At 42.3% G+C, this 27,749-nt stretch overlaps 7 protein-coding genes across 12 annotated transcripts; 3 read left to right on the top strand and 4 right to left on the bottom strand.

Moving 5' to 3' along the window:
- Window positions 1-400: 400 nt before the first annotated feature.
- On the bottom strand, window positions 401-4,697 carry LOC116205955 (ATP phosphoribosyltransferase 2, chloroplastic-like). Its single transcript, XM_031538663.1, has 11 exons — window positions 4,181-4,697; window positions 3,763-3,822; window positions 3,293-3,406; window positions 2,687-2,752; window positions 2,473-2,580; window positions 2,282-2,365; window positions 1,840-1,941; window positions 1,484-1,597; window positions 1,218-1,298; window positions 984-1,103; window positions 401-822 (listed from the first exon to the last, which is right to left on the bottom strand). The coding sequence occupies exons 1-11, from the start codon at window positions 4,460-4,462 to the stop codon at window positions 727-729; spliced, it is 1,227 nt and encodes a 408-aa protein (XP_031394523.1). The 5' UTR covers window positions 4,463-4,697; the 3' UTR covers window positions 401-726.
- Window positions 4,698-5,812: 1,115 nt separating this feature from the next.
- On the top strand, window positions 5,813-10,200 carry LOC116205984 (protein EI24 homolog). Of its 5 annotated transcripts, none has more exons than XR_004156610.1 (12): window positions 5,814-6,041; window positions 6,183-6,248; window positions 6,497-6,647; window positions 6,779-6,831; window positions 7,375-7,509; window positions 7,611-7,674; window positions 7,998-8,083; window positions 8,167-8,249; window positions 8,804-8,880; window positions 9,400-9,502; window positions 9,609-9,709; window positions 9,833-10,200. XR_004156610.1 is itself a non-coding variant. In XM_031538701.1 (12 exons), the coding sequence occupies exons 1-11, from the start codon at window positions 5,920-5,922 to the stop codon at window positions 9,673-9,675; spliced, it is 1,014 nt and encodes a 337-aa protein (XP_031394561.1). In that variant the 5' UTR covers window positions 5,815-5,919; the 3' UTR covers window positions 9,676-9,709; window positions 9,833-10,200. The 5 variants fall into 5 exon arrangements, 4 of the variants coding, with proteins under 4 accessions (XP_031394562.1, XP_031394563.1, XP_031394561.1 ...); XM_031538701.1 differs by having other exon boundaries at window positions 5,815-6,041; window positions 8,173-8,249; window positions 9,387-9,502; XM_031538700.1 differs by having other exon boundaries at window positions 5,816-6,041; window positions 9,387-9,502.
- Window positions 10,201-11,324: 1,124 nt separating this feature from the next.
- On the top strand, window positions 11,325-14,732 carry LOC116204559 (zinc finger transcription factor YY1). The gene is made up of 6 exons (XM_031536706.1): window positions 11,325-11,710; window positions 11,979-12,037; window positions 12,648-12,847; window positions 13,325-13,414; window positions 13,622-13,765; window positions 13,896-14,732. The coding sequence occupies exons 1-6, from the start codon at window positions 11,625-11,627 to the stop codon at window positions 14,469-14,471; spliced, it is 1,155 nt and encodes a 384-aa protein (XP_031392566.1). The 5' UTR covers window positions 11,325-11,624; the 3' UTR covers window positions 14,472-14,732.
- Window positions 14,733-14,755: 23 nt separating this feature from the next.
- LOC116204562 (ethylene-responsive transcription factor 13-like) lies at window positions 14,756-15,783 on the bottom strand. Its single transcript, XM_031536710.1, has one exon. The coding sequence runs from the start codon at window positions 15,603-15,605 to the stop codon at window positions 14,883-14,885; it is 723 nt and encodes a 240-aa protein (XP_031392570.1). The 5' UTR covers window positions 15,606-15,783; the 3' UTR covers window positions 14,756-14,882.
- Window positions 15,784-17,121: 1,338 nt separating this feature from the next.
- LOC116204561 (ubiquitin-like domain-containing CTD phosphatase) lies at window positions 17,122-19,841 on the top strand. The gene is made up of 7 exons (XM_031536709.1): window positions 17,122-17,506; window positions 17,722-17,866; window positions 17,954-18,068; window positions 18,149-18,212; window positions 18,450-18,615; window positions 18,879-19,180; window positions 19,562-19,841. Exons 1-6 carry the CDS (start codon window positions 17,220-17,222, stop codon window positions 19,122-19,124), a joined length of 1,023 nt encoding a protein of 340 aa, XP_031392569.1. The 5' UTR covers window positions 17,122-17,219; the 3' UTR covers window positions 19,125-19,180; window positions 19,562-19,841.
- Window positions 19,842-20,349: 508 nt separating this feature from the next.
- Window positions 20,350-23,829, bottom strand: LOC116204560 (uncharacterized protein At4g06598). 2 transcript variants are annotated; one of them, XM_031536707.1, is made up of 5 exons: window positions 23,609-23,829; window positions 22,143-22,861; window positions 21,621-21,696; window positions 21,382-21,508; window positions 20,350-21,143 (listed from the first exon to the last, which is right to left on the bottom strand). In XM_031536707.1, the coding sequence occupies exons 2-5, from the start codon at window positions 22,844-22,846 to the stop codon at window positions 20,959-20,961; spliced, it is 1,092 nt and encodes a 363-aa protein (XP_031392567.1). In that variant the 5' UTR covers window positions 22,847-22,861; window positions 23,609-23,829; the 3' UTR covers window positions 20,350-20,958. The 2 variants fall into 2 exon arrangements, with proteins under 2 accessions (XP_031392567.1, XP_031392568.1); XM_031536708.1 differs by lacking the exon at window positions 23,609-23,829 and adding an exon at window positions 22,986-23,515.
- Window positions 23,830-24,273: 444 nt separating this feature from the next.
- Window positions 24,274-27,723, bottom strand: LOC116204558 (cleavage and polyadenylation specificity factor subunit 3-I). The gene is made up of 5 exons (XM_031536704.1): window positions 27,502-27,723; window positions 27,300-27,397; window positions 26,859-26,904; window positions 26,616-26,765; window positions 24,274-26,287 (listed from the first exon to the last, which is right to left on the bottom strand). The coding sequence occupies exons 1-5, from the start codon at window positions 27,649-27,651 to the stop codon at window positions 24,638-24,640; spliced, it is 2,094 nt and encodes a 697-aa protein (XP_031392564.1). The 5' UTR covers window positions 27,652-27,723; the 3' UTR covers window positions 24,274-24,637.
- Between the last annotated feature and the right edge of the window lie 26 nt (window positions 27,724-27,749).

The raw sequence follows: 27,749 nt of genomic DNA on the forward strand, positions 1-27,749 counted from the left end.
AATTTAGTATTAAAAAATGAATTGAATGGTTAAAAAATTGAAGAAAAAAGGAAAATAAATAATTGCGTTGTTGAATTGAAGATAAGTAGAGTAATGTATAGTAAAAAAAAAACTTAAAAACCAAACAAAGCCGTACATATTTGCGTATATATGGTCATCCACTCATACATACATATACATACATCGAGAGAGGGACTTATCAAGACATACGCAAGCAAAGCCTATCGAGAGAGAGAGAGAGTTATCAAGACATAAGCAAAGCCGAGCGACCGTGCGATATTGCTCCTATTTAAATAATTTTTCATACATTCCAAAATGATCACAATTGCAGCCTCTCATTCACAAACACCCCTCCCGCGTGAGATGGCCATTTCCGCCATTGTCAAGTATGGATACAACATTAACTGCAATGATTTTCAGATCGTTGCTCTGCAGAATACTTTCTTAACAGTTCAAAGAGTTCTAGCTATGTTTAAGTAATTCTTGGCCAGATAGGGCGGGAGCTCCTTCGAACACAAAGAAAAAAGCCTTCGCCAGAGCCCATAAATAAAAATCATGATCACCAGACAACACTATGAATACAACCGCATGTCCTAAAATCAACGCAAGATATTACAACAAACAGGTCGGGAGTATTAAGTACTATAAGTAAATAAAATTCGTCGAATTATTTCCTCTTAAGAGGAGAGTCTATCGGCTCCAACAATGCTACACCTAAGGGAAGGACTAGAGTCCGAGTTTTCTCAAGAGCTCACGCCATCTTGGAGGCTCCTCATCGAAGATGTAGGTCAAGGGAGAAACTAGAACATCGCTACCCCCGATCTGCATCGTATCATATGCAATGTATTTTAGGAAGAATAGCTTTGAGTTCGAGAAGAGGGTTCAAATTTTATCAGGAAAAGAAATAGAATGAAGAGTGGAGAACAAAGGAAAAGGACACAGATAGCTAAAAAGATGAATGTGAATCCATCAGCATAACTTACAGCTCTTAATTGCTGAACGGATTTATAAAGCGCCTTTTTGGGAACACAAATGACCATTGCATAGTAATCTGCAACTACCTTCCCATCACGTTTGCAATAGACTGGACTTACGGTAGGTCCCTATCCACGAAACAAAACAGAACTGGAGTAAGCATGGTTAAATCGGACAAATGTTCTTCCTTTTTTTTTTAAAGGCCATTTTCTACTATTACTTTTTGCATTTCTCTTTCTCACCTGCAACCCAGAGAGTGACGGTTGGCTTAGGAGCCGCGTTGCCACTTCTTCTGCGCTGCTTCCTCTCATATTAGCAACTACCTGATGCAAGAATTTCGGTAAAAGGAGAGAACCATCCATTAACAGAGCACCAGGGTGAAGAGAAAACAGAAATAAAGGAACAGCATAGAATGCCCAATATCTGTTTTACATCTTCCCTGCAAAAATGTTTTAGTTCTCATCAAGTCACACAACAGCAAAGAGCACAGGTAGGAGTGCTTTCTCACCGTGAACTGACCGGCTGCCCTCAAATGAGCTTCTAATCTTTCAAGAATCTCATGGGTTATGTCTAATACACCTTCCCTCTTGATCAGGGACCTCCTGCTCGCAACAAGAACACCCTGAAGGACATTGACATTCACCTCTAAGGTAAGAAACAATGATGAAGGCAGATCGTGACCCGCCATATGTAGACAATGTTTGCTCAGGAAACAAATGGAACCACCACATTAAATGGTTCCTATTATTACCATGACTTCCAATCCCAGATACATTTGTCACTCCTTAACCATAGTATAAGGGTAACATATTATTCTCAAGAAATATAACAGGCTCAAATAGGCCATCGTAAAAGCTCGCATACCTGGCTTTCCAGCACAGTGCCACCTTCAATTTCTTTCAAGTTGTTTTCTCTCAAAGTTGTTCCGCTACTCACCAGGTCCAGGATGGCATCAGCTATTCCCATCTACATTAAGAAGAGATTTATTTAAAACCAGTCGGAGATAGCAGGACTAAGCTAAAGAACATGAGAAAACATGGAAACTATCCCAAAAGCAAACAAGCGAAAGTAACCAATCATTATAAGTACACTGCATTATCAATTTTTTTTATATAATTTCATGGAAAATCTTTACTTTCACACAAACTCAAGTTTCATTTCAAAGTCAATAATATGCACCCATAAAAAAGTGAGTAAAAACTGCCACCAACATTATCACTATCACGAGAAACCAATACCTACAAAAAAGAAAACGAAAGTAAACAAGAATGCAGAAGCTGCATCATTCAGAGTGAGGTATTTTTACCGCAGGAGCTGCCTCCAAAGCTCCGTCAGCAGTCGAAAATGTCACATGCTTCAGCCCATTCTCCTTCAAAAATTTAGGACCCAACTATACATGCAGACAAACACAGAACCATCAGTCGAAGCATGCAAGTAACAAATGGAAGAATTTTAGAAGCAATATAAACATCAAATGTGCGAAAGCACGTATCATACATAGCTGAAGCCAGTAGCAACTCTAAGGGGTCTCCCCTCAGTCCACTGAGGCATTTGTGCAAGCTCCTTCAGCGAATTAATGTTCTCAAAGATACCATACTGAGGAATCTGCAAAAGAAAAGAAATTGAATATCTCAACACAATTAAATTTCTGCAATGTTTCGAGATAATCTCAAGCCGCCATTCTGCATTTGTAAAGCATTAAGTTGCTTACCGCAAGAGATAAACGGCAATCTCCATATTCAAGATCATCATGAACAATGATAAGATCTTCATTTCCCTGATTGAGAAGGACAACATCTTAAGAAATGATAACTTCCGTACTAGTTCCAAGTCGTACAATACAAACGCCCAGAAAGAAAATTACATCAGTTGAAGCTAAAGTTTTGGATATATAGCCACAGATGGCAGGTAGGTATTAAAATTTCAAAACAGTCTGGATTGGCTGATGATTGCTATTTCGAGCACACACACATAAAACAAATTGTGACTGGGATCAAGAAAATCTGACCGGACAGTTATACTGACCAACACTCCTAGGTACTGATGTAACTATCCTCAAAACAGTTTTATAAACTAATCAGCCACCAATCCAACATTTTGTCTGAAATTTATCACCAAATTTATTGCACTATGATGCTTTAGAAAATTAACACTGGTAAGTTTGTATATTAATTCCAGGGAGAACTTCCAGCTTCAGAAAAAAAAAAAAACTCCATTTAAAAACAAAACGAGCTTTCATTATGAAATTTATTTATATTGATGCAACAATATTTTCAAGAGACAGCACAAAATGGTATAGCAGCCCCTTCAGTCATACCTGTCCGTATTCACTAACGGTGTCCAATCCAACAAAACCAAGGTCTAGATCTCCTGATAACAATTTTCTAACAATGTCTTTTGGCCGCTGAAACCAGACTTCCAAGTTTGAAAGCTGGAAAAGAAAAGGAGAGGAGTCAGCAGAATGAACAAGCTCTGATGCAAACCTCACAGAGGCACCGACTAGACTAGTCATCTTTATATATATTTATATATATCTTCAAATGGAAAAGGTGTGTACCAGAGATTCTATATCTGGGCCATCTATATTCGAATATATCCAATTTCATATTCGTATAAGTGCAAGGGAATGGAACTGAAAACGGAACGAACGTCATGCTTTCATGCCCCATAAATGAGTCAACTTAAACTGCAGCAAGAGTAAGCTAAAAATTTTGGCCAGAATAACACAGTTCAGTTCGATGCCAATCGATACCAAAGACACGGATATACGTCTTGGGGAGAACTAACCTGAGGAATTTCTGCAACGTACTGCCGAGGATTGACCTGCTTTACGTGTAATTGGCAATCCTTCACAAAAGCAAGGATCATAGGGTCAGAATTCGTGCTCTTGCAGTTGAAAAAAGAACCTTTACGCCATGCTAGAAAATAAATAAAGGGGTACTGAAGATTCGTTCAATCACAGATTCCGACCGAACCAGAATCAATTCTGAATATGGGAAAATTGAAGGAGACTGTCGACAGACATGCTCAACATAAGCTGAAAAGCAATTGCAAAATACACAATGAAAGTCGTTGAATTTACCAATTCAATCTGAAAATGTTTGCAAATTCAACTATAAGCAATCGAGAAAGCTGGGAGATTCGAGCATTCGTAAAATGCTCGACTGTCGGCAAGTCAAACACGGCGAATCAGCAGCGGAGTTACCTTGAGGAGATCGAGCGTGTCGTCAGCCATGCGGCCTTTGCTGGGCAAGCCGAGCCGAATCTCGCTCCTCTCGGTGATCCTGCTGTCGGCTCTCGCAGTCGCGACCGCGGCCTGGGCCTGCGAGGTGGAGAGGCAGGTTATCGTCGTCGGAGGCTTCACGGAGAGAGTCAGAGTCGCAGCAGAGCGGAAGGAGATCGGAAATGAGGTAGGCGCGAGCGCGGAGGCGGAAGAGAGCTGCTGGGGAGTGTATTGTGGGAGAAGGGACGTGGAGAGGGACGCCATTGAAGGAGAGAAGAAGGAAGAGCTCCCGGGAACAAGGGGGAAGAGAGGTCGGAGCTCCGGAGTTGTTCTTCTCTGATAAGAGGCCGGAAGGGACAGTGACTGCCGAGGTTGGGGGGGAAGAGAGAGACCGCCGCCGCCAAGAGCTGAAATGATACGATGGGGGAGGAGACAGTGATACTGTGCAGATCGCGCAGCCAGTCAAAAAGTGAGGCCGCCGCACGCTCACACATTCCAGCCCATGCGTATATATGTCCATATTTATCGATATCATTAGTACTCTCTCTCATTATGAGATTTCTCATCTCATCATTAGATTTAGGGATTTGATTTTTTTTTTTGGTTGTAGATTTATTTGAAATGATTTATTGAAATGTATTAGTCAATATGAATCAAGCTATGAGGGCGGTACTTAGAGTACATTTCGAAAATATTGTTAGACTTACAAGTACAACTGAACGAATGGACATATCGATCTAACTTGGTCAATCTAATGTATGATATATGTTCATCAACAACATAGAGGATAGAATTGTACCATAGTTGGAGAGAGGAGATTGACCAAGGAGAAGAAAATTGAGATTACCTAAGAGTAAATTAAGAATAACAATTAGAGTTACGTTTTAGACATGTAAGATTATCTTTTATTATATGGCTCTCAAAAAACTTTCTTCTTTTTTTTTTTTTTTCTTTTGGTTGCATTGTTGGGGCCAAAGGTAAATAAAATCAAATAATCCCAAAGTCTCAACTAAATAGTTAAATAAAAGAGTTTTAATCTCAGTCAAAGATTGCGCGAAATAATGAGATCCTTGTAAAATGAGGGTTATTTGAATCATTTCGGACACTCATAATTTTAAAGTATGCAGCATGTAGGTATATATTAGAGATCTATAAATGAGGCGAGATGAACACTCGGGCTACATAATATAATAACGTATAGGGAAATGTCTTTCTTGCCAAAAAGTGAATCCTCCGAACTGCCGAATGTAGGATCAATAAAATTCCCATGATTATTATCAAAATTTCCAACAATGCCACCGTGTCTATTCGGCACATGAATTCGATAGATTTTGTTGGCAAATTAGCATTGCTCTAACATATAACATAACATAACATAGACATATTCTCTCATCAAGCGAATATCCAACTTTTTTTTTCCTTTCAATCAAATAATAATAATGAAAAAAAGAATATCCTACGTTTTCCTACTAATTAAAAAAAAAAGAGAGAGAGAAGAGCGAGAGAGAAGTGGGCCCCAAGCGTAAATTTGGGCTTTGAGTCAGCAGTATGCAGTGCGGCCCATATTTAACGGGCCGGCTCACTCGACCGAGGGGGAGAGACGCAACGCACGGCTTACTGGTTTGGTGAGCGGTCAAACTCGTGACGTCGTTGACTCCGTTCCGATAAGTCGCAACGATCACTCTCCCACTACTCTCTCGATCGATCGATCGATTCCGTCAATGGGAACTCCGAAGCTGTCGATCGATGCCGTGAGATCGAAAGCGAAGAACGCATCGCTACTCTGGTTCCATGGCTTCAAAGAAGCTTGCTGCCTCCACAGAGTCGTAGTTCTCTGTCTAAGGTTCTTCCTCTCCCCCTATCCTTCCTTCACGCTCCACGCTCCACGCTACCTCTTGAGCTCCCGAAGGTTCTCATCAGTCTTTGGTTTAACGCTGGACGGAGATTACCGATGGCGATCATGCTTAATGTTTCGATTCGGCAGGTCGAGGAAGCTTTCGATCAGGACTGGACAGTGTTTTCTCTTGAACGGGTTCATATTTCTGGGAAGGTAAGATTCCATCTCTCTGCGAATTCGTTGGAGCTTTGAAGGCGGTTGGTTGTTATGAGCTCGTCATACCTACTTGCTGCTGTAGTAAATGCATGAACTTTAGTTCGTTGGTATGGTCCAATCGGCAATCATGTCTTTAGTTTACTGTCAGTTTCAGCTGATTTACTTGCTATTCTCTGTTTGCTTTATCGCATTGAGTTGAAAATTAGGTTACTGAATTCAAGATTTTTCGTTTATATACCGTGCAGCATGTTTGTCTTGAAATCGATGGTCATTCCGACACTCCAGTGGATATTACCTGAAAATTGCTCCCAGATCGATCTTCAAGATTCGTGTTCGTCTGGTGTTGTTTTTAAGCTTTATTCCTTCCTTCGAGCTGGACTAATACAATTGTTCTACGTGAGTACGCTTATGACATTTCCAGCTGCCCCCTTAGAGATGTGATTTCTTAATTGAGATTTTGTCTTGATATTGATTTTATTGTTGTTTCTATTCACTGAACTGCTAGTGGAATTTAAATTATTTTGCAGGTCTTTTGGTTCTATCCTCTGTACATATTTAGCTTCATTTTGAGCACTCTCTGGTACTCTTCCTCGCTCATCCTACTTATTTATCTTTTTCACTCTTAGGCATCTATTGATTGTTCTGATTCTGTTAATTCCTTTTACATGTTCCTGGAAACAAAAGCATATGTATGCATGCATGCATGCGGAATGGCCACTGCTTCAATCAGGGATGTTTTCTCATTGAATGTTTGTAGATATAACATGATCTTTTTTAAGATGGGATTTCCTGGATAATAGTAAGTTGGTTTCCAGTGAGGTTACTTTTGAGAAATCTCTCCACAGATTTTAAGAAAAGTCGATGGCTAGGTGGTAGGCAATGGTTTCATCTTATTCAGCCAAAAAAAAAAATCAATAGCTAGGTACTAGGCAAGGTCTTTAGCGTTGATGTTATCTTTTCACCATGGCCATCAAAGTGAAGATTAAGTTATATGTTGAACAATTTCTTGTTCATTAGAGGGAACTGAATAGTTTTGGAGAAGGAAATGATTGACGCCCTTCAGTTGTTGTTCTTTGGATTCGTGACTGATGATATAGTTACTATCAAAATTTGGCATTTCTAGGTACAATGACATAGCTAAGTATGGATTTGCTGCTATGAGAGGATATGGGTCAGTTGCAGAAGAATCCTCAAGCCAAAAGGAGTCTACGACTAAGCAAAGTTCAGTACAAACTGAAAAACCAACTGGTCTTGGAGGGTAAGGATCAATTGTTTTCTGTTTTATGAAGCTGGACTCTAATAGGTTTATTGTTTGCATTTTGTTAATTTATAAATTCCTGTGCTCTATGATGTTTTCAGGGTCATGATTGGAATAGGCGAACAGGTGTACTCTGTGCTACTTTTGAGCTTTTTTTTCCTTGAGGTAAAATATACTTTTGCATTCTACCCACAAATAGGCTCCTTGATGGCGATGAAGTTGCAATGGGTGAAACATTTTTTGTGAATACGGAAAACTTTGCCCTACTTTTTGAAACCAGAGAAATTTCATGTAATTGAAAGAGAATGGCTTATCAGACTTCTTCCAATCAGTTTCTACGTTATGATGAAAAAAATTTACATTTCATGGTGTTCTCTATGGATGCTAAGTATAAAAAATGCTTGAGTCCTAGATAATTCCCTCTCTGAAATTCCAGTTCACTTCTACTTACATATTAAATTTAACAGTTATACCTCCTATCTTTGCAGGTATATGCTATAGGATTTATACCCTACATTGGGAAGGCACTCAATTTCCTGCTGCTTTCCTGGATGTATGCCTACTACTGTTTTGAGTATGTATCCGAACTCTAATGAATTTTTCCATATCGATTCTGTAGTATGTATTATTTTAGTGATTGCATACATGAAATCTTAGGTACAGATGGAACTTTTCTGAAGTGAGTCTGGAGAAGAGGCTCGATTTCTTTCAAACCAACTGGGCATTTTTCGCTGGTTTTGGTAACTGTCTTACTCAGACACTACTCTCCATTTTCGATTTGGAACAGTAAATCTTTTTTAGTCGATGATGTCTAAAGGGGGTGCCATCCCCATAATCAATTTTTGGCTATGCTCCAAACAATTTTCATGTTTGCAATTGGTTATTTTATCTCGTATGGCTTCTCATAGTGTCCTGGGCTGGGAGAGTCATACATGATCTGTTCATAGTAATGCTGCAAATGTTAATGTTGGTTGATGCATGTTCAAGATGTTATAGTTGGCAAAATGTCACTCCTATTGGTTTAAGATATTACAATATTTTTCTTAATCTTTGTGGAGTATTTGTTGGGCGAGGTATCACACATGATTTGAGTTGTTTTGGATGGGTTTAGCATCAGACTACTTTACATTCTTTATATATGTAAAATTGATCATACTTATTGTGATATGCTAATGGAATGGTCTCCAGAGTATGTTGACCTTTTGGGTGGATGATACAAATTTGTCTGTTGCCTAGATTAATACTTTCTGTGTTAACAACGCCTAGTGTTTCTATCACTTTTATTGTCTCTCAGGAAACCCTTGTGTGTTGGCTATTTTCTTTTTCTCGCCACTTGTGAGCTATGGGGTTATGGCAGTGCTCTTCCCACTGGTACATTTTTTATCAATATAATATATTTATTGATCGAATTTTCTCTGATGTCTGTTGGCAGTTTGACACTTCGTTTTAGCTGTCATAAAATGCCACTGTGAGGATTTGGGAAATCTTATGCATAAAATCGGTATCTTCTCTGAAAGTACTTTGTACAGGAGAAACTATTTGGTGCACTTAAAAATTGAAAGCTCGTCTACTTCTCTCCTTAGAGTTGATGTGTCAACCTCGCTGGACCCTATGGAGCGGCGAAAATTATAAATATAGTGATCAGGTTTTTATTTGTAGAAAACTTCAGGTAGAAAAATTCAGTCTGACCTTTCTAGCACTAATTTTATGTCCCTATTAGAATTGTCCAATGACGTAAACTGATATCCTCAGGCCTCAGAGAGGTGCTCATAAATTGCCCTTGGTCTGTTGGTTCTGTCTAGTATCTCTTGATTGCTGAATGCGCTTTTAGTTTCTTCTTTTTGGTTGTGTTGACTAGTAACGGATAAACTTATTAGTTTGTCTTGACAGCAACAAGTTCAAGGGCTGAAGAAGCTCTATATTCTGAAAGAAGAAATTCGATAAGTGCTGGAATAGGAAAGCTTCCCATCTTCTATGCAGCTGATGCTTTGTCGTAAGTTTAATATTACCCTTTATTTATAGATGCTGCTTCCACATTTTGATGTCATAATATTGGCACTATTATTGATTGATGTTTTTTTGGGATCCATTTGCTATAGCATGTGGGTCTTGTCTCTCATCTCCTTGGACTCGCAAAATCGAGTTCAAGATGTGAAGACACAGTAGAATATTCTGCGCGGAGCCAAATTTGATTGGCAAGGTAGTCGGTTTCAGACAGAGTTCATAACGTTTGATTGCTTTTGTCAGAAACAGAAACTATCACGCCCTCTAATATTACACAACACTAAGAATATGTTTTCTTTTTCCCCATTACAAACTGCAGGTTATTGAGTCAACATCGTTTCATCGGAGAGTTCTGCACATATTGATGGTCCTTTTCCTCGGTAACTCTTCACTTCAAGTGACGTGACCATCGCGAAACAGAGCCTAGAGGGACGAAAAATCCAGAACGCCTGCTGAATCTCGGTCGTCACTGTGTACAGAAGACATGCAAATTCCACTCGAAGCAAACCACTTTGTAGTTTTACCTGATATGATGTTTGCTTCGACTTGTAATTACTGTATTTATTATGATTAATTGCACGCGCGTGGTTCTTATCAAACAAAGTGGTTAATGAAGGGAAACAGATTGTATAGTTGGATTGGATACCTTGTAGCAAAACTAGCAAGTCCGCATACGTTCCCGCTCCACTCTGTCATCGTTAGCATGCATTGTTATCTGCACGTTGGAAATCCTACATATCTCGTGTCCATGACACAACGATATAATTTAACGCGTGCATATGCAGAACTGATTAATACCGATCTATTGTAGTGAAACTATTTAAGGTAATTATAATTTGAGTCATACAAAATATGAACTCTTGATTCAATAATTCAATGAAATTGTCTTGATGATCCAACGTTGCGACCTTTTGACAAAAAGATCGAGTCACAGTGAAGTGACGTGGCAGAATAATAATCTCAATTGGATCACTTGCATAATCTGTCTGATTGGATCTCAATTAGTCGGGGAAAGCCGATATTTTCTTAATATAATTTCTGGTCCCAAAGAAAACAAAAAATTAAAGAAAGAGTAAATTACCAAAAAAAATAAAAAAAGAAGTTTATACTTTCCTTTTTTATTTGTAATACGTTTTTCTTTGAAAATGGAAATGCACCAATTTTTTATTCATAATCACGTTTGGCACAATACGTGACACGTGAAGATTGATCGAGTGGGCCCGTAGAATTTTATTAATAAAAAATATTTTGAAAAATAAAGAAGAAAATGAAAAACAGAAGAGATGCCATGATTTGGAGGAAGAGGGGGGAGGGAGCTGGCCATGGGGTCTCGCCGGCATACGCCACAAATTGGTGTTGCTAAGGACGTCTGTTATCGCCGGCGACACCAATTGTTGGGGGGTGGTGGGTCGAGATCGCTGGTAAGGTCCCCGCCAATTGAAATTGAAGGAACCTGTCATATGTGACCTCAATTAGGGGTTGGTGGCTCCCAGCGAGGCTCCCGCCGGCCACCTCCCCCATCTTTCTCTTCATGGCTTTGATTGTTATTTTTCATTTTTTAAAAAATTTTCAGAATAAATTTTATCAAAAAATTACACGGGGTCGACTTGGCCAATCTCTTTAGGCCATTTGTCACCATCAAGTACCATATCAACAAATCCGTTAAAATGAAAAGGAAATTGACATCGAGTCAAGCGCGACAATAGATTGAAAGTCCGGTGTAATCTCATGCAAAGAAAAATAATTCGTGTTAAAAAAAAAAAGTGTGCAAAGTTGATTTTTTTTTTTAACGTAACAAGGTAAGGCTAACGAAGGCAACTTAGGCAAGTGCAGTCCTCTTCTAACTCCTCGGAGCAAACTCTGCAGCTGCTTTACCCGCCCGCGCGGGTTCCGTTCTTACGGGAGGGCACGGCCACATATATAAAGCTCGGATTCGATCAGCTATGCCGCTGACTTTGGAAACCGCCGTGGAACCGTCGGAGAAGCCAATCAAATCCCAAGCCCTAGCTTACCTTCTTCTTCCTCTTCCCCCATCTCGTCGGGCAATGGAACTGTAGAACCCCAGCCAGAATTCATCGCCGGTTGCAGAGAAGAGAAAGCGTGTCTGCGCCATGGAGACTCATTTCAGCCACAACATATTCGAGCGACGCCCCATCATCAAGGCCAGGACGCCCGCCGTTAAATGGTTCCGGGAGTGGTAATTTCCATCCTCTCCCTCGTCATCCTCATCTTCTCCTCCAGTCCCCCTTTTTCATGGATTGGTTAGTTCTAGGGCTCCACTGCTGCTGTTGATAGATGGAGCTTCAAATTTTGCGATTCGGGATGTGGCTATTGAATTCTTCGTTGTGAATTTGTATTGAACGATTTCTGCTGCTACTGCTGCTGTTTTAGAAATATGGTGTGGGGAAATCACTAACTTGCAAGCTCTGTCCTTTCCTTATGGTTTCGCTCCGTGCTGTTCTCAGGGTGCCTCAGGATGTCGTAGCAACTGGAGGGAAGTGCTCTCTCTTGAGATGGATTACAGGTAGCATCTTCTTCTTCGCTCTTCGTATCTGCAGCCTCTCTTTGCTCCTTTTAAGGAAAAAAAAATCGTCCCTTGGCAATTTCTTTTTAAATCACATTCCTGCAGTTAGAGGATGACTGGCAATAGATTGGCATGATCAGAAGGAGGCTTAAGTTTTGCTGGTCGTTTTATGTGTATTTTGAATTTTGGGTTTGGAAGAGACAACTGATTTGCTATATAGATTTTAAATGCCCCGAATTTGTTCTACTGTATGCCTGTAATCCCTGTTCCTTTTGCGTTAAGTTATTACATGTGCATCTAACTTGCATGATGCGGGTCTCTCATCCTTCCCAGCTGACTCGTCGTTGGGCCTTCCATGGCGTTTCTAATATCCTCTTCTGTTTTGAATTCTTATTGTTGTCCAATCCATCTTTTTAAAGGTAAAATCAAAATGGAATGATTTTCTTAATGTATTTTCACGGTCACGGGTGTAGTGGTTTGATCTCTGGGTAGACTTGATCTTGCCTTTTGTTTTATTAGTTATAAACTCTGTTGTGTGGTATGTTAGTGTCGTATGTTCATAATATTATTGGTGATTGCTTAAGGTTGCCTTTTGATTCTGCATGTGCAGAGGATGGGTTGAGAGATTTGGGAGAAAAGGAAAATGAGCCGAAGGAACCTGAACCTGAGCCAGAACCGACCACGGAAGTTCTCTTTCTGTGCAGTTATGAAGGCTGTGGAAAGACCTTCATTGATGCTGGTGCTTTAAGGAAGCATTCGCATATTCATGGAGAGAGACAGTATGTGTGCCATTACGAGGGATGTGGAAAGGTATACTGGATTGTCTTTTACTTTGACCTATGATGTGACCACTTTAGTTTTTTTTAACCGTTTTCAGTCAGTACATTGCTGGCACTAAGTTTTGAGGGATTACTGGCAAATTCCTTTATTTCTTCATAACTATCTCTTATATAGTGTATTCTGAAAGAAGAATTGGTGCTTTTTGATACAATAATATCCTGGCATTAATTCCTTGAGAAAAAAAGAAATTGCAATTGTGAGGTGCTTCTGAGTTGTCTCGGTTAATACAACTGGTGTTTGGAAGATACTCAGCTTGCTTTTAGAGTAGTGTTACTCCCCCTTTGTCTTCTTCTCAATTAATTTGGAAAAGTTCCTGAAGTATCAAGAAAAGCTTGCTTCGTTGGTTCTATTTTGATATATTTCTATCCAACTATTTAAGATTTTACTCTTCAACTTGCCCCTTCATATTTTCCTTATAATGCTGAGCGTTGTCCTTTCATGTTGCAGAAATTTTTGGATAGTTCCAAGCTCAAGAGACACTTTCTTATCCATACAGGTGAAAGAGATTTCATTTGTCCACATGAAGGTTGTGGTAAGGTAATTAAACTTTCTTACTTTGGGATATATCATCATTTCTCAGTCGGATGGCAGTTAATCTAATCTTCAGAAGTGGTTCTGTTACATGTGGGCTCATGTTCTTCTGATTTCGGAGTTCCTAACCCGTGGAAAGGATTTGGCACTTCCCTTCTTAATGCTTTAGATTGCTGCCTACCTATGTCTAAATAGTTTGCATATGGAACGCAGGCATTTTCACTGGATTTCAACCTGAGGTCCCACATGAAAACTCATTCACAGGAGAACTATCACATCTGCCCGTACCCCGATTGTGGGAAGAGATATGCTCATGAGTACAAACTTAAGAATCACATTGCTGCCCACCATGAAAGGGTTGGTACCTCTTTTAATCGCTTTTATTGTTTTTTTGGCACATCATTAGTTGATGAAGGATATGATGGATACAAGATTTCCGACTTTCTTATGTAACCTGATCATCAATTTTTACTTCTTGTCTGTCCAGCAAAAAGGTGATCATCAATTTTTACAGAGTGCACCAGTTGACCTCCCCAAGTACACCCCGCCCGTAGAGAAACCACCTAAAGTTTCAAAGCCCTCTTCCGGGGCTTATGGGTCTGCATCATCAGACCGCCCTTATGCTTGCCCATACGAAGGTTGCGAGAAGGCCTACATTCACGAATATAAGCTCAAGCTTCACCTTAGGAGAGAGCATCCAGGGCACATGGCTGAAGAGAATCCTGAGGGCACCCCCGCTGCTCATAATCCTGACCATGACATGGACGAGGCAAGCGACCAGGAGACGTACATTGCGAAACGTGCCTGTAATGGAAAGAACCCGAAACAAAGCAGGGCCAAGTCCAGAGCGAAGGTGGCCCCTGCGAAGGCTACAAAGCGGAAGGCCTCGAGCCCTACTCCTACCCCAGTGGCTGTGGTTAAGAAGCCCTGGCCTGTCAAGGAAGAGATGTACGAGGAGGAAGACAGCGAGGAGACGGAGGAGGATCGGGAGAACATGGAGGATGGGTGGAGATACACCGAGCATAACGAGGAAGACGATGAGGAGACGGAATATGAGGACTAGCATTTGATCTCCCTTTCCTCATCGTCTTCCCTGTCTCGAGTAAAATCCGCTAATTTTCCTCGTTTTCTTCTTTCATTATATGATGATGAGTCGTGTATAAAATAAAACAGCCTTAGTTTGTGATCTCGGGAAGTTTCGGTAGGTGAGTTGTAGCGACCAGTGATTCATTTTTGTTCCTCCTTCCATTCTCGCATGCCAAACATTGCATTGTTGTATTTGAATCACATCTCGATCGCTTATGCCTTTTTTTCTTTTCGATTATTCCATTTCCATCTAATTGCCAATTGGTCCGTTAAATCGGGAGATATTTGTTTCTGAATTTTGGAAATTAAAATGGAAAAATAATTTCTCTATTTTTGGCTTTTAAACTTCGGAAAATAATATTGCGATTTTCTCATTTTTTGTACAATTTTAAGCGAAGAATTGCTCGTCTGGTGAGAACCCCATTTCGAGCTCACTCCCGTATTCAAACTGCGATCCGGTCTTCCTCTGCTTCTGCTTGGGGGACGCACCACTCGAGGAGGATGACGGCGAACTAGGTTCCGGCGACCGCCGCTTCGGGCTCACCCTCACTGGCTCGTAGTTCACTGAGCCAATCAGGTGAGGGAAGTTGAGCTTCGCCTTCGCCCCGCGCATCTGAAATGCGGCCCTGTCGTAGGCCACCGCGGCGTCCTCCGGTGTCTCGTAGGTGCCGAGCCAGATCCTCGCTCCGTTCCTCTTTGGATCCCTGATCTCCGCTGCGTACTTCCCCCACGGCCTCCTCCTCACTCCCCTGTAGTGCCTCTCCGGCTCCACCGCCGCCGACTGCGACTGACTCACCGCCTCCTCCGCCGCATCGTTCCTCTCAACCTCCGGAGCCGCCTCCCTCAGCTCCATACCCCCAGGTGCCGGGTCCCACCCGGAGCTGAGAGCATCACAGAGAGCTCCGTAAACCACCATGTCCTCCGAGTCATCCACCTTCAGCGGCAGCTCGCTCCAGCTCTCCGCCAGCAAGATGCTGCTGAAGCTCGGGCTCCGGCGAAAGAACCCGCTTCCGTTCTCGACATTGTCCTCCTGAAGATGCTGACGGATCGACTCCACTAGCAAGCAATGCGACGACTCCATCTCCGAGGCACCGACTCCTCCTCCCGCCATTCTCGAGCTTCAACTGTGTATTGAAGAAAAGAAGCTAGCTTTGCCGTTTGCCCTTTATCTGTTTGTTGAATTGACATGCCTGAGTTGGGTGGGATTTATATGGGTCGCCATTGTCAATGAGACTGAATTGAATATCAAGAAAACACCCACGTTGATGTGTTTTTTGCGCATTTTCTATTGGATATCTCCCTTCCAAGAAACATCAATGGGACAATCCAATTTCTCCACGTGTTTTGACTGTGAATTCAGATTCATTTAATTAATCCCTCGGCTGCCTTAAAAAAATTGTACTTTTCTCATCGATTGAAAGATATTAAAGTAATATATGATTCCTTCTCTGTTTTTTGTCACCCTTTCCCGTTGGGGAGTGGGGTCAAGAAAGCGTTGCTGTTGATGCCATTATTGCCCGCGTTGGAAGTCAATTCACTGGATGAGTGTAAACTAATGAATGTTGGGGACCTGACTGCATTGAGTTTGTTGCGCGACGTAATTCGGGTTGGATGAATCCGATTTGAATCCAGAGTGAAGATCTTGATAAGACGATGAACCGCGTAACTGTTTTGCTCCGTTTTAGTTGAGGCTTTGGACGGATCGGGTCTAGAAGCATGTATGCGCCGAATATGGCTCTTTATTCCTTCATTTTTTGCACCATGGTTGGTTGTTTCTCATGTCGGGATTGCGGACGTGCATCCCAGGAGATTCATTTTCAAGACCACCGCCTTTGCAGAGCAGACTCAACTCGGATGTGGAACGCGTGCGGTGAATGCATCAAGGCTGTTAAATGAAAATGGCAAAGTTTTAGTAAGACACGGGAGAATGAAATATGTTAAACGAAGAAAATGGTAGTACGGATCCGTATGAAAGTCTTGTCTAAGACCAGATGTTTTATTCCCACATCCAATGAACGTTCCGACGAGCTTTATTCCCACATGTTTTTGTGGGGGTGTGTGTGTTGTGAGGAAGTCCATGGATTAGATTAGACCAGCATAAATAAATACATGGAGACTTCTTCTTCGTAAGGCATTTGAAAGTCCATAATGAAATAGTATTGCTTCGTACGATAACTCCCGCGTGGTTCCATTGCGATTCGCCGTGCCATGAATTTGATACCTTCAATAGTTCACGATGAAATGAATTTCCATATCCTAAAGTAAGATAGGTATATGTGCACGTACATACACACACATATATATATGTATATATTAAGATTCAAGGATAGAGTGAGGAAGGAGTTTAGTGCAGTAACACAAGATGCCATTTAGAATTAAGAAGTGTTTGATTCTCACTATCGGGATTTACGTGTCGTTTTATTTCGCTTTATTTATTTCATATCCTTGTACTTTTAGGCCCGCGTGCATATCCTGCAAATGAAAAAATTTGAGGACAAAGTCGTGCTCTTTACACTTTGGGCCTTCAATGATCCAACTGTTTGGGCCTTAGGGGCCCATGAGTATGGTAGGAGGAGGCCCATAGGCCCATTAAGCTCTCTCCTCCCCCCCTCCTCACTGCTTTGCTGATTGCTGCCTTCTTTCCTTCTTTGAGAGACACTTCTGTACGGACGCTTCACTCGAACCGACCGGGAGAGGGAGAGAGGCCGAGACGCAGAATCTAGGAATGGCTTCCTCCTCTTCCTCTTCCTTCGCGGCGCCTCCGGCTGCGGTCTCGTCGGCGTCTGAGGAAGAGCTGACCCTGACGGTGAAGTGGAGCGGGAAGGAGTACACCGTCCGCATCTGCGGCGACGACTCGGTGGGCGAGCTCAAGCGCCGGATATGCGAGCTCACCAACGTCCTCCCCAAGCGCCAGAAGCTCCTCTACCCTAAGGTCGGCTCCAAGCTCGCCGATGACTCCGTCTTGCTCTCTCAGCTCCCCCTTAAGTCCTCCCTCAAGATGACCATGATCGGGTCCGTCTCTCTTCCCCTCTCTCTCTCTCCATCGTTGCGCACAGGATGCCCTAGGTCTCCCTTTTACGTTCAGTTGGTTCTCCGTGTTGAAGCTGAAATTTGGTCCAGAAATGGCGTTTTTAGGTTACATCATAGCTCTGTGGAGACTATGATGCACTTCCAATGTACTTATTGGACTAAACTTCGGCTTGTTCTTGTTCCTTCTGATCCTCCAGTACTGTCGAAGATGATATCATTGTTGACCAAGTGGATTCTCCGGAGATTGTTGATGACTTTGAGCTTGGACAAGATGAAGTTGTTGACATCAAAGATAAGGAAGTCAATAAACGGAAACTGAGGAAACGGATCGATCAATACAAGGTCAGTCATTGAACTTTCAGTCAGTAGAAAATCGTATGTTTAGCTGTGCAAGCTTCGGAATGGTGATAATGTGCTTTGCGTTGGTAGATTAAGACCCGGAATCCTTGCCGTGAAGGAAAGAAGCTGCTAGTCTTGGACATTGATTATACTCTGTTTGATCATCGATCCACAGCAGAGAACCCTCTTGAATTGATGCGTCCTTGTAAGCGACTCTTTGTTGCAGATTTCCCGTTTCCATTTGAATCTTTTGCCTCCTGTAAGTTCTAACCTTATCTTGTGCAGATCTCCATGAATTTCTCACGGCTGCATATGCAGGATATGATATCATGATATGGTCTGCAACCAGGTACCTATTGTCTAATTCTCTTGTTTAAAAATTTGTGTACGTACTCTGCCTCTACGGTCAAGTGGTTTCTCCTTTTGCTAAATTTTTGTACAATCAAAGGTCTTAGCTTTTTATCTGGCTCCATTTGTAATTTTGCTTCTCCTGCGACTTGGAACTTCTACTTCGTAGTATGTATGAAATAGAACAATTGGGAAATGGTTAATAATTGTTAATGCTCACACTGCTTTGTTTTCGCAGCATGAAGTGGGTTGAAGTTAAGATGGAACAACTCGGAGTCCTTAACAATCCGAGTTACAAAATCACCGCTCTCTTAGATCACTTGGCTATGATTACAGTACAATCAGATACGCGGGGGATCTTTGATTGCAAGCCCCTTGGCCTGATCTGGGCTCAATTCCCCGAGGTAACTAATCCAAGCTTATTCCAGCTTTTCCAGATGAGGATTGCTATTTCCTCCGAATCGGCACTGCCGATTGCCTCATAAGGGGCAGTCACGTAAACACATGAAGAATGGGTGGCTTTTTCAAGCAAAGAGACAGTCGGAGGAAAATCCTCCGAAAATTTTCGGAAGAAAAATATTTTCTTTTTCCAGATGCTATAATTATCTCCAATCCATATAGAATGTGTAATTATTGTGTGATGTGTTGTTTATTGGTTGTATTCCAGTTTTACAGTCCAAAAAACACCATAATGTTCGATGACTTGCGAAGGAACTTTGTAATGAACCCTCAGAATGGCTTGATAATCAGACCATTCAGAAAGGCCCATAAAAGTCGAGATAGTGACCAGGAGCTCGTGAAGCTCACCGAGTACTTGCTCACCATTGCGGACCTTGATGACTTAAGTGGCCTTGACCATAACAACTGGGAGATGTTCCATGAGGACACTGCCAAGAGGCAGAGGCACTCGTGATCCTCTATGTTGGGCTCGTTGATCTTACAGCATGTTTGCTGTACTCTTATTTGAAGGTATGCTCCATAGATGATTATGTTAATTTTAATTTATCTAATAGTAGTGTTGCTAACAAAAAATTTGGATGGATGGGTTTCATAGACGGAATTAGAATAAAGAGTAATTTTTCTACATAGCAATAATTTCTTCCCGGAACTGGAGTTATTCTGTTAGACAATATATTAGTCTGTTGAAATGTGACTTCTCTCTGCCCATTTCATTGTCTTTGGCAGCTACTAGTCCTTTCTGTTGATTTCGGTTGTGGTTTTGGTCAAGTGGCTATATTATGCCAAGTTCACCTGCATGCTTTGGCCACTCAATGAAATCATATCAGAACCCAGTTTCCATGCTTAAGAAATTGGCTATATTTCGATCTTTATAGTCTACTTCACTTGCAGGGTGTTCGAAGTTGCACCATCACATCAAGGCTTTTGGACATCTTCCTCGGCAGGGACATGTTATGCTCTACTTTTTTGCAGAAGCGACCTTTTTATCTGAGGGATGTTGAACGCTAATTATCAGATACCCACTTTAGCTTCTGGCTACTTGTGTTATTTCGCCCTTTTTGACGTCTATATTGTACTCGGTATATAGCTAGTCGCAATACAGCCACAGGAGTTTGGGCTTTCATGCAATTTGGTTATCTCCTTATGATTCATTTCATCCAGTTTTTATTTACTGCAGTGGGCGTGCCATCCGGATCGGATGGTCAATATGGACGTGTATCACGGGCGAGATATTGTTAAGTTCTGTATAATCGATTTGATCAGTCTCCAGAGCATATGCAGAGCATTACATGATGTTGGGCCACCAGTGGGGCAGTGTTGTATAGACCCGATCATGGGCCAGCCTGTAGTAGGTAGGCATTGTTAGAGGACGCCCATAACGTATTCACCCACCAGATTTAGCCAGTCATATCAGGGACTGAGCTACGTGTTTATGGCCTGGTCCGCAGGCCGACCCTTGCCTAAGGTGCAAAAACTAGTCATGGAACATTCATACATCCTCACGGTCAGGTCTTACTTGGTCATCATCCTGGCTAGTTATCTGATAGTAAACTGGATTTTTAAAGTGACTTTCAACTCTAAATGTGGAGACAGCCAATTTTGTCGAGTTGATTCTTCACTAGCCCAGAGAGTTGATTCTTCACTAGCCCAGAAACCCGAGGGAGGCTTCCACCTCGATGTGGCGAAGTTACCAGTCGAGCTGATCAATATATTGATAACATCATCTGTGATCTGAAAATAAAGGCTACAAGAATCACACACTTGGGAAAGATCAATAGTGGCATGCTACATCAAGGACAACGAAAACTGAGGGAGAGCAACTCAAAATATCAGTGAACTCAATTGTACAACCCAGCGATTCGATTCCTATTTTCCCCATTCTCCATCGCGTAATGCTCCAATGCACGTAGATGCAGCGAATCTACCACTTCCACATTCTACAACAGAAACTTTGAAAGAAAGATGAACAGTAAACTAAACAGTGAATGGCCGAAGCTCTGAACCTGTCCTCAGTTACCACCTCAGGCATTATCATATGCTGGAGCTGGTGATTCTCCAGCACATGACACCAGGCGCACAATTATCCTACCGTAATTAACAAATGAGAACAGGACACAGGTAGAGCAGTGGGAGATGTAATGTAGCCGTACAGGCAATAGGAGTAAAGAGCAGCACAAGCAGAAGAGATCGTGGTCCTAATGTGGCATTAGCAGCAGCCCAGATGGCCAACTGGGGGTCATGATAGGTTCAGCCGTGTTTTAAACCTAACTGTGGAGTTGCAAGACCACTCACAATGTCACTCGGCTAGATGTAGAACCCTTGTGCTTGAGAGAGAGTTTTGCAAACTGGGAATCGAGGTCTTTACTGTTGGAGCGTTGGTGAGTGGATGATGATTGAGGCTGCTGCTGCTGTTGCTGCTGTTGGTACAGAGCTCTTAACCTCACTATCTCCCTCTCCAAAACTTCATGCTCCACTGTCACATAAAGCAAATTCTTTCACACATCAAGGACATGCATATAAATCAGCTAATATTACAGTCTCTTAACATTTCAATCTTTTAATAAAATTCAGAATCTCCATTCCATCCCAACATATCCGAGAATTTAATCCAAGGATAATCAAATCTATCCAACATTGCCCATTCTATTCTGAAGCACAACCATGCTGAAGCATATATAGAGATGGAAAGCATTCAGGTAAAAGTAACTCACTGTATTTTATTAACTGCTCCTGAGCTAAACTTTCCAATCTTTGTTCTAGGGCTTTGTTCTCCATGCTCAGGATAAGATTCTGCTGGTTGAGAAATCCAATTTCAGCTGAAACTTCAGATCCTTCCAACTGCAGAACAAACAAGAAGTGAACATCAAAACCACATTAGATACTGCAGAATCCACATTTCCGGCTAAAAACATTTACGCTAAGAAGCATGACAGATTCTGGCAGTCCTTACCTGCAAAGCTTGCACATTCCTCTCTAACTCAGCTATGTACTGAAGTTTCCGGACTCGTGAACGCTGAGCAAATTGCCTGCGAGAAGATAATTTTTATGTTATCCATGTCATTCATACGACGCTTCTATCCCACAGATAACAAATCTGATCACATAACTCCCACTTATAGAAAGTTTTGTAACAGCATAACTTAAAATTTATAAACTATCTACATCTTTTATCATCCAGAAAATCCATAGCGGATCAAGCATTCCCGTTCATTAATGAGCATTATAAAGCTATTCAGCCTATTACCAATAATTTTTTCACCGGCCAAAGAAGACCAACAGTTCTTTCCTACTTTCTACATCTTCGTATCATCCAGAAAATCCACAGTGGATTAAGCATCCCCACTCTCTAATAAGCATTATCAAGCTAATTTGCTTATTAAGTGCAAGTACCAAGATTGATTGATTTTTTTTTTCCTTTCTTTTAGAGAGAGGGAGAGAACAGACATGGAAGAAAAAGTGGCAAAGGACATACTGTTTTGCCCGTTTCGTATCCGTGTCAGATGAAGAAGATTTTGCCCGATCTTTTCTTTCAGAAGAACCCTTTGAATCATTCGGACTCGCTTCAACCTGATCTTGCTTTTCACCTGATGGAAGTGGAGTCTTTTCAACTTCTTGCAGTGCACATGATGGTCCTGAATTTTGACTGGCAACATTATCCTTAGCAGATGGCAGACCACTAGAAGCATGGGGTGAAGCATGTACAGGAGATTCCCATGGCTTGTTCTTGTGCTTTACGTATTTCAGTTCATTATGCAGAGAAGCCCGGTGATCAAAATCTTGAGATCTCCAACCAGCTTTAGGAACCATATTTCTGTACTTGTAATCACCTTGAGCCATGTAATCTAGATTACCAATACTAGCGACATCTATATAGGCAAACGAGTCACTTGATGAGCGGCGGTGGCCTCCCTTGCGAACAGGAGTCTCCGGTTCGTTAAGCAAATCATCGAGCCAGGAAGGCTGCTCCTCCATCAGAAAACTTTCAGAGGAGGTCCGCTGGTGGTGGGCATAACCCTCTCTGGGCCTCTGGACAGCTTTCGTTGCAACGGGAGGATTGGGCACATAATCAGCATACGCAGGGGAAAGACTTGGAAACGGGCTCTTAGGAGGCAGCAAAGCATGCTTTCCAGAGTACATCACACTTCTCATGTCAGACGAACCTTTGGAACCTGACATAACGAGATCCCCTATCTGCCAACAACCATTAAAAAAGAAGAAGTCAGAGACGCAAGTAAAATCCATGTTGAACCAACTGGTTTTTCGAAACAGGATTTCGCCGAGAAATTCAAACAGACAGCAGTGGGAAAGCACTGACATGCGAGGGGACGAGCTTGGAATGAGCTAGAACCTAGCAACTGATTTATTTCTACCCCTTAAAAGGGGCTGTTGCAGAGCTGGACCAACACCAGAACGATCAGAGACCAAGGTTTTGAGCATCCAGCTACGGACACTTTAGAGGTTTCAAACCAACAATGCGCTGTATTTTGGTAATTGACAACGCTAAAAGCTGCCAACTGGTTCCTCATAGGTTAAATCATAGATTCATAATCGACAGCCTTACATGCCATAGAAAAAACAGAATATCCCACAACAGCTAGAGTAGAACAGTCCCAAAATTAGTAATTTTGAACGGACAGCGGTGAAATGTGAATTCACAATCCCACCAATCCGTGACTGAAACCTTCCCACTCTCAGCTCCAATCCAATGAACAATCCCCGACTGACAACTGCGAATTCGACATGGAACCCAGAATGCGCACAACCCACGAGACACGTCCAAAAATAGAAACTCGATCGAAATGACAACACGGACGCGTCGTAATCACCCAATGAGTGAGATTAGCAGAGCGAGGAACGGCAGCCTCAGGACAAATTCGACGAAAGCCCCGAAGAGAGAGAGAGAGAGAGAGAGAGAGAGACAGAATAGAATCGACGCACCTTTTGCTGCCGAGAGGAGTTGAAGAGTACGAGATCTCGGAAGGAAATGAGGAAACGGAAATCAAAGCGAACACTTTTCGTCTCTGCTTAGCGATGTTCCTCTCCTCTCCTCCCTGTCGGATTCTTCCCCTTCCACTCTCTCTCTCTCTCTCTCTCTGCTCACCGTTGAAGTTTCTGGGGGCTGAATGAAATGACGAGTTTTGAGCAAACCGCCCCGATTGACAAAGTACATAAAAAAAAAATATATTCAGATAATTCCTTTTTTTTTAAAAAAAAAAAAAAGTTAATTCAAAGACTTCCTTTTGTGAGGCCTCTCTCTTCCAAAGCTTTAATCCATACTTAACGATAGAACCGGCAAAATGTACTTCCAATGACAGAATAATATGGAATACCGAATTTGAAATGCACCGAAAGCGTTCCCGGTGAAGGTAAGCCGACCTCTGAGTAGAGATACTCACGACCAATACGCTCGAAGACATTTTGTAATTTCACTTACACATTAGTAATCAAGATTAGTATTCATCTGGGGTAAATTGTACGACTGGTACGAAACCGTAACAATTTGGTACAAAAGCTCAAATACGTAACAATCGAGTACATTTTCTTTTCAAACCGTAACAATATAGTACAAACCGCTAATTTACTATTGGCCGCATTACTTCTGCTGACGGGGCTTTTTTGAGGCCCAAAAATTAAGATAACATTCATTTATTGAATATAATTAAAATAAAAATGTACCTATCAGTATCAGCTGCTTGCATATAAAGGCTGTAGTCACGATATCGACCATTAAAAAAAGGATTGAGACAATGAGTAAAAAGATGTTTCGATATGTTTTTTTTTTCCCAATTAATTATCACCGTCTTTGAACCAGATGAATCGCAAGCAGTAATTTTTTAGTATCCCTCTCAATGCCACAACGTCTGTGAAGATCAACAGCTACGCTTCCTTTCTAGGCCATCTCTGCAAGACTACTCGCATGGCCACGAGGTTCACCCTTGAACCATTATGATACAAAAGAGGGGTGAGCTAAGACGCTGAGAGGGGGATCGGTTTGACGGCACCCTGGATCCGCCGGAAAGCAACCTTCACTCTTTCTTTGAGGCCTTCATTCTCGCTCTCGACCTCCCCACTCTGTTTATCGAGGTGTGCCACGTTCCCATCGACATTGATCACCAACTTACCGTCCTCTCCAAATTTCACGTCCCCAAAGAGGGACACGAGGAGCGCATGAACAATCTTCTCTGCCTTTTTGCTGCTCCCGTCGTCTTCTTCCTCGGTCTTCAACTCTTCTGATTCGACCACAACCTTTGGTATCTCCCTGCTGATGTTCAGAACCAGAGCAACAATGGAATCCGAGACCATGTCGCTGATTGGATCTGAAGCCCAGTGCAGTGAAATATGCTTGTCTGATTCAAGCTTCACGGTGACTCGATCGTGTACTCTTAAAGTAGGGATCCCCAGCTCTTCATCAGTTGAAGATTCCACACTCTCGTAAATCCGCTTCAGTCGATGACTAATCACACCAAAGGCACCAGTGTAGGGAATAGTAATCCTCTGGTTAACATTTGCCGTGGAGAGCTGAGAGAAGACATGGAGATCCTCAGGTGCCATGATCTGATAAGTGAAGCCTTTCTTTACAAGCAAACCGCTAACAGTCTCACCAACCCCCGGGGTTTTCTCAGCAAGCCTTCCGATTGTTTTCGCCATTTTCTCGGAGTTGAAATACATCTCCACTGACTGGCAATTCTTGGGAGTGATTATCTTGGCGTTCCGGTCGGTGAACAGGGTTATAAGCTTCTGCTTAAGCCTACCCATCTCATTTGCCTCTCCATGGACGAGAACGATGTTAGGAGGCATGAGCTCGCTCAGGAAAGTGCTCGTCTGAGCAAAGTCAGCGTGGGCAGAGAAGGATATGTAATGAACCTGCATGTTAAGGGGAGCAGTTAGACCATTCATCAGAGTCACCTCCTTGGGCTCATTGATGATGGTCTTTGCTAAAGTACCTTCCACGACATAACCAGGAATCACGCAGGCATTCTTCTTATCTGAGCACCACCTATCAAACAACTGCCGTGATAGTCCACTTTGAAGCCCACTAGGACTTGCCATCACCACCGAAGGACCCACATCATTGAAGTTCTCGATGCTCTTAAGCGGCGATATATGCTTGAAATCAAAGGGATTTGAGCTCGCAAACTGGCTCCGGATCCTATCGTTCATGGAATTGATGTAAGTTTGATAAACAGCCATGCACTTTTTGGCGAGCGGTGATGCATAGTATATTGGGATGTTATGGAGCTCGGGGTGGTTCGCCCAGTACTCGTCGAGGATCAAGAGGAGCTCCTGGGCACGGCCAAGAGCAAAGGCAGGGATTAAGACTCTGCCCCCTTGGGAAATGGTTGAGTGGATCACATCAGTAAAACGTTTCTCACGGATATTACGAGGCTGGTGAAGCTGTACACCATAAGTGGATTCAATAATGCAGATGTCAGGGGAGAACTGGGGAAGCTCGGCAGCTCTGAGATGCCTGTCTTCTTCACGAGAATAGTCACCAGTATAAAGGACACGAACACCCGCAATGTCCACCATGAACATTGCAGCACCAAGAACATGCCCAGCCGTATAACACCAAAATCTAATGCCATTCACCTCAACGGTTTGGTGGAAATCAATCACCTAAGACAGACAGGAACAATTAGAAATTATATGATAAACGCTTAACATGTGGTAAAAGTAATTCTCCGTCCACGCATAAGAGAGAAATCGTGCAACAACTAGAGCTGCGATCACAATGTAGGATGGACGTAAAATTTCGCCAACAAAAGATTATAAAAGAAAAGAGCACCTAAACGGGGATTTCACCCCATCCATCTACTCAATGGACCTCTACAAAGCAATAAACCTGACTGGAATAACTAAGTAGTCCAAATGTTAGGGAAACAGACAGAAACAGCCAAATCAATGTGACACAACCAGATCAAGAAGCTGCAGAGAAGACACATACCTCAATCTTATCCATCGAACGGAAGATGTCCTGCTCATCAAACAACATATCCTCAACTGAAACTTTGCTTACTTTGACGTAATCCGACAAAAGCAGCTTGTAGATAGCTTTTGTAGCATGAGTCATAAATACTCGACCTTTGAATGTAGTCTGATAAAAAAAAATTCATCCCTAATCAGCTTGAGGACAGAGTAGATCATAAGAGTAATTTTCTAAAGAATTATCAGTCGGACAGGGGCAAACCTTTTCCAAGAAATAAGGCAAGGAAGCTGCATGATCCAAGTGGAAGCTGCAAGGGTTCGACAATCATATTGCAATCATTAGACCAATAATACGATGGACGCATGGAAAAAGAAGTTTACACGCGGTGAGCACTAAGCATATGACATAAAGAAACATTTACAGTGATATACAATGACCCGGTCCGATGTTTTGTTACGACCTTAAAACACGGAAGGGTATCATAAATAAACACATCAAAGAGTGACTGTGACACTAAACAAGTCTGGTGCAGGCAGCCGGTTGTAACATATACAAAGACTCATTCGGGGATATCCATTTCTCTTGGTCAAGCAGATTGCAAGTAACACGGACAGGGAACATATACAATTCCGGCACAGGGAGCTAAGGTTCATCCACAAACAGCTAGCAATTATGCATATAGGAAAGGCAAGAAAGACATACTGAGTTATGAGGAGAACGTCAATGGTGGAAGGGTCAATCTCATCGAAGTAAGGCAGAGCAGCCATGCCCGAGTACGCAGGATGAATCCCACAGTCGAACTGCCGAAAAGCGCAAAAATCAACCAAAGAATACTACAAAATGCAAACGATGCCAAAAGCGACGAGAATTGCTGAAAGAGGGGAGATTGGAGAAGTAGCATTACCAACACAGTCTTGCCTTTGAAGGACATATACACACAGGACCGCCCCACTTCATTGCCGGCACCCAGTGGAGTTACCGTCAGCCGGTCAGCTTCTCTGTTGGCCGGCGGATCCCGCCTCTTGAGCGACTGTGCTGGTCCCGACGAAGCCATCTCACATCAGCGAGGGAGCGAGAGCGGGAGAGAGAGAGAGAGAGAGAGAGAGAGCTTAAACCCTAAATTGGGGGCGTTTGCTTTCCCCGCCTACACGG

The sequence above is a fragment of the Punica granatum genome, chromosome 4 (assembly GCF_007655135.1).
Source record: "Punica granatum isolate Tunisia-2019 chromosome 4, ASM765513v2, whole genome shotgun sequence".
NCBI lineage: Eukaryota > Viridiplantae > Streptophyta > Magnoliopsida > Myrtales > Lythraceae > Punica > Punica granatum.

Coding starts and splice junctions, on each gene's coding strand:
- LOC116205955 (XM_031538663.1), bottom strand. CDS start 4,462: ATGGCGTCCCTCTCCACGTCCCTTCTCCCACAATACACTCCCCAGCAG. Junction 2,753..3,292: donor CCGTTAGTGAATACGGACAG/GTATGACTGAAG, acceptor CTTCTCAATCAG/GGAAATGAAGATCTTATCAT. Junction 2,366..2,472: donor TTGCTACTGGCTTCAGCTAT/GTATGATACGTG, acceptor CTGCATGTATAG/TTGGGTCCTAAATTTTTGAA.
- LOC116205984 (XM_031538700.1), top strand. CDS start 5,920: ATGGGAACTCCGAAGCTGTCGATCGATGCCGTGAGATCGAAAGCGAAG. Junction 6,042..6,182: donor GTCGTAGTTCTCTGTCTAAG/GTTCTTCCTCTC, acceptor TCGATTCGGCAG/GTCGAGGAAGCTTTCGATCA. Junction 6,832..7,374: donor TTCATTTTGAGCACTCTCTG/GTACTCTTCCTC, acceptor TGGCATTTCTAG/GTACAATGACATAGCTAAGT.
- LOC116204559 (XM_031536706.1), top strand. CDS start 11,625: ATGGAGACTCATTTCAGCCACAACATATTCGAGCGACGCCCCATCATC. Junction 11,711..11,978: donor GTTAAATGGTTCCGGGAGTG/GTAATTTCCATC, acceptor TGCTGTTCTCAG/GGTGCCTCAGGATGTCGTAG. Junction 12,848..13,324: donor ATTACGAGGGATGTGGAAAG/GTATACTGGATT, acceptor TTCATGTTGCAG/AAATTTTTGGATAGTTCCAA.
- LOC116204562 (XM_031536710.1), bottom strand. CDS start 15,605: ATGGCGGGAGGAGGAGTCGGTGCCTCGGAGATGGAGTCGTCGCATTGC.
- LOC116204561 (XM_031536709.1), top strand. CDS start 17,220: ATGGCTTCCTCCTCTTCCTCTTCCTTCGCGGCGCCTCCGGCTGCGGTC. Junction 18,213..18,449: donor ATGATATGGTCTGCAACCAG/GTACCTATTGTC, acceptor TTGTTTTCGCAG/CATGAAGTGGGTTGAAGTTA. Junction 18,616..18,878: donor TCTGGGCTCAATTCCCCGAG/GTAACTAATCCA, acceptor GTTGTATTCCAG/TTTTACAGTCCAAAAAACAC.
- LOC116204560 (XM_031536707.1), bottom strand. CDS start 22,846: ATGTCAGGTTCCAAAGGTTCGTCTGACATGAGAAGTGTGATGTACTCT. Junction 21,697..22,142: donor GATACGAAACGGGCAAAACA/GTATGTCCTTTG, acceptor ATCTTCTCGCAG/GCAATTTGCTCAGCGTTCAC. Junction 21,144..21,381: donor GGAGCAGTTAATAAAATACA/GTGAGTTACTTT, acceptor TTTATGTGACAG/TGGAGCATGAAGTTTTGGAG.
- LOC116204558 (XM_031536704.1), bottom strand. CDS start 27,651: ATGGCTTCGTCGGGACCAGCACAGTCGCTCAAGAGGCGGGATCCGCCG. Junction 27,398..27,501: donor TCAAAGGCAAGACTGTGTTG/GTAATGCTACTT, acceptor GCTTTTCGGCAG/TTCGACTGTGGGATTCATCC. Junction 26,766..26,858: donor TGCCTTATTTCTTGGAAAAG/GTTTGCCCCTGT, acceptor TTTTTTTATCAG/ACTACATTCAAAGGTCGAGT.